We start from the raw sequence: 11,140 nt of genomic DNA, 5'->3' as shown, positions 1-11,140 counted from the left end.
GGTCGACAAGGTGATGATTAGCAAAGCAGTAAGTAAAGCAGAAAATATCCATCTTGGTTGGGGCACGTGTGAAGTTATAGCCCTGTCCATCACACAGAACATGCCTTGTGGCTTTCTGATGGGGAATCGGAATAAATGAGGATGCCCTTGCCATAAATTAACCATGAAAGGGTTTTTATGGATATGCTTTACAGCAGTGATTACCAGCTTACAATCAAGCAGTTTCTGTGTTTTATTTCACCGATTTTCAGAGGCATAAAATCACCCAGTAAAGCAAGAGCAAAAACTAGAGGAACATCTGAAAAACATATATAATTTTTTTTTTGCTGCCTTAATGTTTTTTCCGGCATTTTTATCTTGTTAATTGCCTCCCAGTCCTTCAGATTTATTTTGCGATCCCTAAAAGGGGTAGTGGTAATAAAGAAGCTTGACACTTCTTTTAAATATCCAGGCTCTTCTGCATTACCTTGGTTTGTGCATGTAGTCCTCTGATCTTTTAATCAAGCATCTTCTTCAGGTTTTCATTCGCGTTTGATAGATGTTTTCGTCAGCGTTGCTTTGTAGATTCTTCCCACTTTCCTCTCTTTTTGGTTGCAGGAGCAAATTGTACAACAGCTAAATCCTACAAATTCCCAATACAGCATCATTATCAGGGATTTTACTGTAAGTTTGATCACACAACACAGTAATTACAACAAATCATAGTGATTTAGTCATTTTTTTTGCTACTCTTCCTTTTCCAACCCTCGTGGTAAGGAAAAAGACTTGCACAGAAAAGGTATAAATGTTATAAATGTCAGTTATACATACTGATATTCACAGAGGCCATGTGAGCAGGTGGAGAGCGGCAGGGAGCTGCTGTCAGATGTTTTCTCGAGGTGATGAAACAGTTTGATGTTTGAGCCTTAGGGCAAAGACATGGAGAACTCTGGTAACTGGGAATCAGTGGTGTCTAATGTTGTTAATGTTTAAAGATTTTTTTAAATTTCAAATGAGAGTTTTTCAGGCACAAATGTAGAATTTTTTTAGTATATACAGAAAGAACCAGTGGGACAGACTGTGAAATATTTATGTATGTGTGCCAGTGACTTCTAAAAGATAAGGAATAGAAAAGTTTCATGGTAGTTAGACTCAAAAAATGATTTAATTACTTTTTATAAAAATAAAAATCCTTGCTTTGAACTATTCAGAATGTTCATGTGAATAGTGTCCTTTTCTGCATGTCCTTTGGTATATTCAAAACCTTTAGTACCTTTTAAGTACCTTAATTCAGCACTGATGTTGAACGAAGAGTGGATGTGGATAATGCTGTAGATCTTTTAAGTGGATAAAAATGCAAATTTTTATACCTGACCATCCAAAAATGGGTTAGATTGTTTCACATTTTGAATTACTGGAGTTTACAGCTCATATTCACTGCACATTCTACCTTTAACATTTCACCGAGAAATGACTCACACACTGACTAAAAGGTGGAAGAGGCTCTTAAGATTTGATTTAAGCATTTGAAGTTGGCCAGTTGAGCTCCAGGGTGAAACTATAGATGCAGCATTATTAAAAATGGTGGTGGGGGTGGGGAGATATTCAGTTAGCTGATTACAACAGCAGGCGGTCTCTCATACACACACATACCTGCTAAGCACTGCAGGAGCCACTGTATAGACGCTCCACGATCCCAGCTCATCAGGAGTAGTCATTTGTTCAAGCCAAGTTTTTAAGGGTATTAAAAAGTGTTACATTTAGCTCGACCGCTGTGGGCGCTGCGTTGCTCTATGTGACTGTGGGGCTGTCAGGGAAACATTATACACTTATTAATAAAAGTGTGTTTTATTTGTTTTTGACAGTGGGCTGTACATTTTTGTTTAGTCTCACCATCAGACCTATAGCAAACCCTGGTCACAGTAACCAAGAGCATATCGTCTCTTAATGAGTAAGTGTTAAAAAGTTAATTAATCATTTTTTTATTGGTTAATCACTGGTTTTCTATCATACTTTTTACTTTGACCAGTTTGCTTGTGAAAGAAATGTTAAACTGCATTCTGTACAGTATTAAAAAGTCATAAATTGAACTTGATGAACTCTGCAAAAACCCTGAGACTGGAAAGGGAAACAATAAATGGACTTTGTTACCAGCAGACAGAGCCGGGCTAGTCGTTTCCAGTCCTTATGCTAAGCTAGGCTAACTGTCTCCTGACACCAGATTCATGTTCTGGTACTGGTCTTTTTATCTAACTCTGCAAGAAAATGAATTTTCTAAAATGTCGAACTATTCCTTTAACACTATGTAGAATGCCTTTCATAAGTTCAGACCATCGATGAGGATGAAAATAAAGGATTGCTGTGTCGTTGTCCTCCTCCTTCCTCCTCAGCTCTACCTGTACGACATACAGAACGATGTAAAGACCACGCTGCTGAGTTTCTGCTCCTATGTCCAGTGGGTCCCCGGCAGTGATGTGGTGGTTGCCCAAAACAGGGGAAACCTCTGCGTCTGGTACAGTATCGACAGCCCAGAGAGCATCACCATGTTCCCAATCAAGGTGAGACTTTGTCCTGCTTACATTACCGAAGGAGTATAGGACTTTACAATTCATCAGGTCATCCATCCTTTCAATTTTTTTCATTGTTTTCCACTCCACACCCCTAGTTTGTAATGAACAGTTTCTGAAAAAAACATTCTTCTGACTTGCCATTTGTATAACCACACCATGTTTTACTTTTACTTTACTCCAGATTTTTTTGTCTCTGGTTATCATAAAGCTGACTGAGCAAGTTTTTTCATTTGTGCTGCTGTCCTGGAGCAGTTAGTTGCCCTGAGCAGGCACAGGTTTTTGAAACTTGCTTGTGGAACATTCACTGCTGTTCCCATTAATAATAAAAATGCAGGCAGCTTCTAAATGAGTGCAGCTGGACAGTTTGTTTTTTTTTAATTTTTACAAAGTGCAGTTATCATAATTGTGCCAGACATTCTATTTTCAGACAAATAACAGATAGCTAATAAATAATTGATTGTAGTCTCACATGGCCAGGCTATGACCTGGCCATGTGAGATCAATCAATCAATTGTAGTATAACCAGTAATTCTTTGATTCTCCATAAGTATTTAGATTTTTGCTGTGATTTTGTTTTGCGTCTGGTGGCACTCCAGTACTCCGTTACAAGTAAATGTCCTGCATTTAAAATTTTACTTAAGTAGGTATGTAAGCACTTAAAGTATCAAAACAAATTCTATTAATTGATCATTAGTACTGATGTACTGATTGCTAAGTGGTAGTAGGAACTAAACTGAATTATTTTAAATACACTGTCTGAGTAAATGCCCTTAAACTCCACCACTGTAACATCTGTCTCTGTAATTCGGGTTTGAATCGGTTTCACCTCTTTTTGTCAGGGAGACATTGTGGATCTAGGAAGAGCTGATGGAAGGACGGACGTGATTGTGACAGAAGGGGTCAACACAGTGACATACACACTGGATGAAGGCCTCGTTGAGTTTGGTACTGCTATTGAAGACGGAGACTACGACAGGTACGTTCACACCCATAAACCGAAAACTCCTGTGACCCATCGCTGTCATTAACAACTGGTGTGAAGAATGTGATGGAGTTTGCACAACTGTCCATTCCTTCGTGTACTTGCTGCTTTTCTGGATCTGAGTCATTGACAGCAGGGTGAGCAGAACAGGCCAGATGTCCTTTTATCCAGCAGCTTCCTCCTCAGCACTCCCAGTCCAGCTGGGAGATAGAATCTGTCCATCCCTTCAGTGTGCGGTGGAGCCTGCTCATCAGATGCCCACATTGTTGTAACTGACCTCACTCATTTTGGAGGAGCAGCAGCTGAGCTCTTCACTCCAGCTCTGAACTCTGTCACACAAAGTCAGATCATTTTGGTTACTTGTGCTTGTCTTTCTGTAAGACAGGATTTCTGCATGCCATGAAAAGTCTACAAAGCGTTGAAGTCAGATTTGTGAAATAAATCCTTAGAAGATATTGAAATGTCAAAAATTTAATTTACAAAGTCGATTGCCTGCAGGCAGTGATATCTGATTTTGTGCTTTCAGGTGACATTATAAACTAAAAGTGATTGTCCTGATGCTGTATTGTGCTGCAGCACAATTGATATTATCTAATTATTATCAGCTTGTGCATTCTCTTTGATTTATGTTGTCTTTTCCTAATTTTATTGGAAAAAGAAGGGAACCATGGTCCCTATGTCACAGGTGGCACATTGGGGAGGATTTACTCTCCTAGCAGTGTCTCCAGTCTTAAGTAGATTTTTTTGTCAAGTTGAGGAGTCCTTCACTGTGTTCCTTCTACAGTCCGCTCTGTTTCCTTTTCTGAACTGCCTCTGCGATGACCTGTCATCCCCTTCCTACCTGTAGGATGTCTTTTCAGAACATGAACACACAAATGTGTAAAAGAGAGTGTCAGCACCAGAGAAACACTCCACTGTGGCTTCCAGGACACCATGTCCATCCTGCCACTGACTTCTGATTAACTTAGGCTGTGTGTTTTGCCCAAAGGCACTGAAGCAGAGTGGATATGTGCTGACATAGTAGCTTGAATCCAGGCCTGTGTAATCAGTGCACTGCACTGCTGTTGCTGTTTTTATATTTGTGGTCAGGGAACAACTGCTCTCATATCTCTTGTCACACTACACCTGCAACATGAAATACCGATGAAATTATCTCTTCTGTCATATTTTACTTTACGGCCTGCCTTGCCAACTGACTCAGCTCTACCTCTGTGCTTAGATCTGTGTGTGTGTGTGTGTGTGTGTGTGTGTGTGTGTGTGTTTGTATTTACAGAGCCACAGCATTCCTCGAGACTCTGGAGATGTCACCAGAGACTGAAGCCATGTGGAAGACGCTCAGTAAGCTGGCTTTAGAGGCACGCCAGCTGCACATTGCAGAAAGGTCAGCAAGACACATGCACGCGCGCGCGCGCGCACACACACAAAAAGCCCTTTCAAACTCATGTTTGCGCCTCTGAACTAATTACATTCTGTATCAGCCTTTATTGTAACAGTCTTATCTTTGGGGCTGGAGAGAAAGGAGGCAACGAGGGCACCTTTGTCACCTGGAATGAAAAAGCACTCTATTGGACGCATATACACATGAGTGCACAGTCACACACACATATAGCAGATGGCTGTGTCCCTGCTCGACACTTCCTCTTAGTTCATTTATCATCAAAGACATTTTTTCTAAATTTCAAGTACCATGCACGTTTTTCTCTCTCTCCCTGTTTCCATCTTTATTTCTGTCTGTTTTAAAAAAGTTTTCGAATTTGAATTCTCCCCCATTAATAATGTATATGCCGTTCGTTAGGCTTCAGCTTGATTTGCATAAATCATGAAATGGGGAAAAGAAGCGGTTTTGTCTGGAGTGGGTAATGGTAATGAGGGAGGGAAGCGAGAAAGTCAGACAGCTTTGTTTTTTTTTTCTTTAACTTTTTTCTTTCATGACTTGTGCATTAATCTGATGCAACTGTTCAGAGAGGGTTGGTAATAAAATGGCCAAATGCTAAGATGTGCCTTTTCATTTCTCAACCCCTCAGACTGTAGCGTATCTAAAGGCTAATTAGGCAAAAGCTCCAATTTATTTCAGCTCATTAAGTGAACAGTTTTTCAGAGCTTAGATTGGCCAGCATTACCTTGCACCTTCACTGCACTCGGTGTGTTTCTGTCCAGTTAGTTTTTTCTCTCTCATTCACTCTGTCAGTCTCTCTTGTTTACTTGCTCTCTCTGGTTTTCCTACTCTTTTCTTTTTTAGGTGTTTTGCTGCACTGGGTGATGTCTCAACTGTGCGTTTTCTCCACCAGACCAACCAGATTGCCGACAAAGTTTCAGAGGAAATGGTGGGTTTCACATCAGCAGAGAACATCTCCACACTGACCATATACACAACAGATAAAGAGTTTTCAGGGTGGCACTAATATTTTCTGATTAAATGGCTAATTACCAGTATTCTGCATTGAAACTCAATAGCTTTAAAATTTGCCATTTTCACTGCCAAGCCTGAATAATTCAGTATTTGCTTTAAAGGTTTATGCTTCTCCTGGTGGAAATGAAAGGCCAGCGTTTACAGCACAGCACAGAAGGCCAAAACTCTCCAGTGGAATAAATATTAATGAAATTTATTTTGGTTTCAGTGATTGCCTTACAGTTTACAGAAAGAAATTGTTTATTTGTTTTCATCTCTGAATAAAAGCCTCAGCTCTGACTGTGACACCTTTTGTACAACCTGTCACTAAAGTGCACTATTGCAGTTCTTGAGATGTCCTAAAAGTTTTATATTTTTCCTGTACAGTACAGTTTGTCTCTGTGCAGTACAAAACGAGTGCTCAGTGCTGTGTGTGTGCTTAATCTGCATGTCCCATCTGACCAGGGAGGAGATGGGACATCGTTCTACCAAGTCCGAGCCCGTGTGACCATGCTGGATAAAGACTTTAAACTGGCTGAGATGCACTACATGGAGCAGGTTGGTCAAAGGTTGAGTACATATACGTGCTTAAATGAGCTGAGTAAAGGGTTTTTTGTCACACTGTGGCATTTAAAAGCAGCCTTTTCAAATTTTAACATGTGGAATTAAATATTGAAGCATTTTAGTTCAGATGTTACAACAAACCCAATGATCCCAAAAATCTGCAAGTTATATTTTACAAGACAGATTTCCTGACAGTCAGTTTCAAAAGTCATGACTGTATATGTATTATTACATATATAAATTCATATATAGCATAAATTAATCTTAAATAAAACCAAAATATCTTATGTGTTATTAAATATACATAATTTTGGCTTTATTTGAAATTAATATACAATTATCCTCCATGTTTTTATCTGTATATTGTTGTTGGTACCCAACAGGATCTTAAGATATTTCTTTATCCCAGAATGCATGAAGCAGATATTTGCTTTTGTTTAGATGATTCACCTGTGAGTGTTTAGGCTCGACTTGATGTGTCAGATCAGGCAGGTTAAACACAAAGCATTGATACTATCTGTGTGCCACCTTAAATACCTATAGCATTCAAACTCTTGATTTCAGCTTTATATTGTTGTTATATATTGTCAAAGCCAGATGTATGTCTTATCTTCTGCTTTTCTGCAGAATGCCACTGATGAAGCCATAGAGATGTACCAGGAGCTCTACATGTGGGACGACTGCATTGCTGTGGCTGAGGCCAAGGTAATATTAAACTGGTGTGGTCCTTGTTGTTGCATCCTGCAACCCTCTCTGTTGTGAGACATTCTGAGCAGTTCCCTAAAATATGTGGCATTAGTGCAGAATTGATAGTTTTTCAAAAACCCTGGGTCTAGACTCAAAATGAACCAGGTCTTTGTGCCACACTTTCAGTTCCTTTCTGTTGAGGGTGAGGTTTATGGGGGTCTTGGATGTGTGTACTTTTCATTCCAACAGGTCGCTCTAAGGATCCGATTAAGTCTGATTAAAGAAGGAATTAATCGTTTGTCAGTTTCTGCTTTAGACAATGAAAAGAATTTACTGATGTAACTGTGTTCATGTCCCATTGAAACCTCATTGTGAAATCATGCATGGCAGCAACACAAGATTAGTGAAATAAAAACATTTAACTGTAATTGATTTCAATAGAAATCAACCTATTGCTTATTTTTATTATGGATTCATCTGTTGGTTACTTTCTGACCAAACAATTATTTGTTTATTTTATCAAATACCAAAAATGTATTAAACTGCCATGTTTCCCCAGAGCTCAAGAGCTCATCGTCATTATTCTTTTGACTTTGACCAAAACCTACAGGTGTTCAGTTAATAAAATGAGGCCGAGTAAAGCAGCAAATCCTAACAGCTGAGGGTGCTAATGCCAGCTTATTGATTAATTGACTAACTGTTTGAATCTACAGTATGTTAAACATAAACCAACCCCACTCCCACCCCAACTCAATATTAGGGCCACCCAGAGCTGGACAGCTTGCGCGGGAAATATTACCAGTGGCTGACAGAGACGAGTCAGGATGAGAAGGCTGGTGAGGTGAGGGAGAGGGAGGGAGACTTCCAGGGCGCCATCAATCTCTACCTGAAGGCCGGGCTCCCTGCTAAAGCTGCCCGCCTGGCCATCAGCCAGCTGGAGATCACCAACAATAGTGACACTGTCAGTCGCATCGCCACCAGTCTCATGAAGGGAGAGTTTTATGAGAGGGTGAGTGGACTCCTCTGTATTCAGCTTGTCTTTATCTTTAATGAGAAGATTTCTATGACTTGTACTGGTGAACCATTTTCTTTCTGCTCCTCTGTTTCTGTGTCTTTACCTCTGTCTTCCCTCCTTGCCTCATCTTCCTCCTCTCTCCAAACAAATGCCAGGAGAGAAGAGGTATCAATAGAAAAAGAACAGTTTTCTTAGTTTTTTCAGTTTTACACTCCCTCCATCTGTCTCTTATTTCTCTGTCTTTTTCTGTAGCTATTTGTCTGAGAACAGTTCTTTTTTATAGCCATCTGTGTTTATGCAACAGGTGAGAATGAGGCTTGGAAAGAGAGAATGAAACCTCAGAGCAAAATCTGTTGTGGTATCTTGATGCTGTAGGGTTTCATCAGTGTAGGTGTTTGAAGGTTGATATGGATGCTGGAAAATTGTGATTTTAAATTGTGGTGACATTCAAGATACTGTACTTCATGTATTCTCCCCTGCATTTTGTTGGAAACAGCATAGAGAACAATTTAGTATTTAAACCACTGTATAAGAAAACCTTTCCAGCCACTAAAGCTCATTGTAATGACAGGCATACTGCTGAAAGAGAGGATGAAAGTGCCAGAATGAGGAGAGGAATCCCCCCCACTAAATAGTTTCTGCAGGCACCACTGCCTTGGAGTATTGGCTAGGAGGGCTTTCCACCATATCAGTGAACAGCCCTATTTATCTGTCTCATCTGCCCAGGCAGGAGATCTGTACGAGAAGATCAGAAATAACCAGAAAGCTCTGGAGTGCTACCGTAAAGGAGCTGCCTTTAGGAAAGGTAACTCAGTATTTATGTGACATGTATGCAGCTGTTTCACAACTTCTGTTTTGTGTGATTTTTGGGAGGGATTTTTAAAGGATCCAAGGTTCTAATCTCAGGTACACAGACGAAGCAGCCTGATGCATATGTGTGTTAGAGCCCAGTGTGTCTGGGGATAAGATTTCTCCTTCCTGTTTCCTGTAGCGGTGGAGCTGGCTCGGCTTGCCTTCCCTGCCGAGGTGGTGAAACTGGAGGAGGCCTGGGGAGATTACCTTGTCCAGCAGAAGCAGATGGACGCCGCCATCAACCACTTCATTGAAGCAGGGTGGGTAGTTTAGAGGAGGGATGGAGGGAGAGGAGTGAAAAGACGAAGATATGGACAGATGGAGATGACACATAACAAACAGTCCAACAGAGATGGCCAACAATTCTTTAAACCATCACCAGGAGCGCGATAGAGAGAGAGAGAAAAAAGATAGCTGTAATTATGGCTTTATTAATGGCCAAAAATGCCAAATAGAGACAGGTAATCAGTGCCCAGATTTTTGTTTTTTTTGCACAATGTTTGTTTTTGTTTGAGTTGCACAATCCTCTGAAACTGAATGTGAGGTGCTAAAACTGTCCACAGAAACAAAGGTATTAAAAAAGCTACTTCTGCCGATCATTTCTGCTGCCAGTAAAGTTTGAATCTGTGCTGCAGTCTGAATCAAATCAGCTATAACCTTAACCAATATTGTTGTCTTTCCATTTTGTCTAATTGTCACCTACACTGGGTAAAACAAAACATAGCCTACACTTCATAAATAACATTTATTTCATGACAGTTTATATACACACACAGAGCACTCCCAAACAAGCATAGCTAAGTGTGTATACTTTATATTGTCCTCCTCTTAGCTGCTCCCTTAAAGCCATTGAGGCAGCCATCGCTGCTCGCCAGTGGAAGAAAGCTGTCCACATCCTTGAGTTACAAGAGGATTCATCAGCAGGGAAGTACTTTGTGAAGATAGCTCAGTACTACGCCTCCACGCAGGACTATGAGGTGAGAGAGAAGGAGCAAGGTGGGGACGGAAGCACAGGAAAAGGAGAAGAAATGTTAAACAGTTGACCTACAAACTTTAAGCACAGCAAACACCAATTTGTAAAAACATATTTCCAGAAAAGTATGTTTTTCTGCTCCCAAGATAGCAGGTGTGCTTGTGCTGTGATGTGTTGAAGTTGAAACAAAATCAGAATCGGCATGTTCTCAGTCGGCCTGAGGTACCAGATGTTTCTGGTCTTACATCTGTGCTAGTTTAACAAATCAGCTGATTTATGTGTTGCGTGAGAAATTATAATTGTTTTCTAATTTTCTGACTTGTCACATTTTTGTTTGAGTGTGTGCAAACAGAAACATCATTGGGTAAAGATGCACTAAGTGGCATATTTTACCACTCCTTTATTTTGAAAGGTGTTGCTCTGCATAGTCACTCTGCAGACTCTCACAGCTTTTTGGTGTCTTTGTGCTCAGTGTGTAGTTTTTATTGCTGACAACCACTGAACTACCGTTCAGTTCACTGTCACTGAGAGACTGGTGATAAATATGCCCATAAATGGCAAGCTTGTTAACCTAATTTGGACTTTTTTTAATCGGCTTTCTGCTATTCACTTTGACTTATGGTACTGTATATACAATACATATGGCATATATAGCTCTGCTATTCACTTTGACTTATGGTATATACAATACATATGGCATATATAGCGGCCTGAATGCTGGAACATTTGGCTTTGTGGTGAGGTTAGCACAGGCAGTTGGCTGTGCTTTCTGAATAGCACACAGGATGGGGAGATGGAGACAGCCAGAGGGACAAAGTAGGCAGTGATGTTTTGCCACTGGCAACCAATTTCTGCACATCTCTCAGGGATATATACAGTCACCCATCACACACACACATATACACACCATGTCCTGTACACACTTTAACCAGAAAGTCAGAGCTCAGGACAACTTTAGTGCAGTCTCTGTGGTGCAGCGTGGGCTGTTTGCTCGGGGGTATTTTGGCAATGATGACAAGTCGGATGGTTGTAACAGTAGTCACCTGAATATCAGATACCAATACAGAACTGTTGAAAAGTAGAAGAGAAAGAGAGAAATCTGGTAAAGATGCAAAGAAAAGGGAGAAGG

The 11,140-nt window shown here is 40.4% G+C and overlaps 1 protein-coding gene across 2 annotated transcripts in view; it reads left to right on the top strand.

Annotated features, from left to right (window-relative positions):
* ift172 (intraflagellar transport 172) overlaps positions 1-11,140 on the top strand; it is a 36,271-nt gene that overhangs the window by 8,499 nt on the left and 16,632 nt on the right. For both annotated transcript variants that reach the window (XM_020618203.1, XM_020618204.1), the window contains exons 16-25: positions 2,370-2,537; positions 3,389-3,525; positions 4,805-4,912; positions 5,771-5,855; positions 6,386-6,478; positions 7,112-7,189; positions 7,932-8,180; positions 8,913-8,991; positions 9,178-9,298; positions 9,871-10,015. In XM_020618203.1, the coding sequence (XP_020473859.1) occupies positions 2,370-2,537; positions 3,389-3,525; positions 4,805-4,912; positions 5,771-5,855; positions 6,386-6,478; positions 7,112-7,189; positions 7,932-8,180; positions 8,913-8,991; positions 9,178-9,298; positions 9,871-10,015 (1,263 nt within the window). The remainder of the gene's footprint in view (positions 1-2,369; positions 2,538-3,388; positions 3,526-4,804; positions 4,913-5,770; positions 5,856-6,385; positions 6,479-7,111; positions 7,190-7,931; positions 8,181-8,912; positions 8,992-9,177; positions 9,299-9,870; positions 10,016-11,140) is intronic.

This window comes from Monopterus albus, unplaced genomic scaffold, assembly GCF_001952655.1.
Source record: "Monopterus albus unplaced genomic scaffold, M_albus_1.0 scaffold202.1, whole genome shotgun sequence".
Lineage (NCBI taxonomy): Eukaryota > Metazoa > Chordata > Actinopteri > Synbranchiformes > Synbranchidae > Monopterus > Monopterus albus.
The sequence above is the reverse complement of the archived record's forward strand: the minus strand, read 5'-3'. Positions and strand labels throughout refer to the sequence as shown.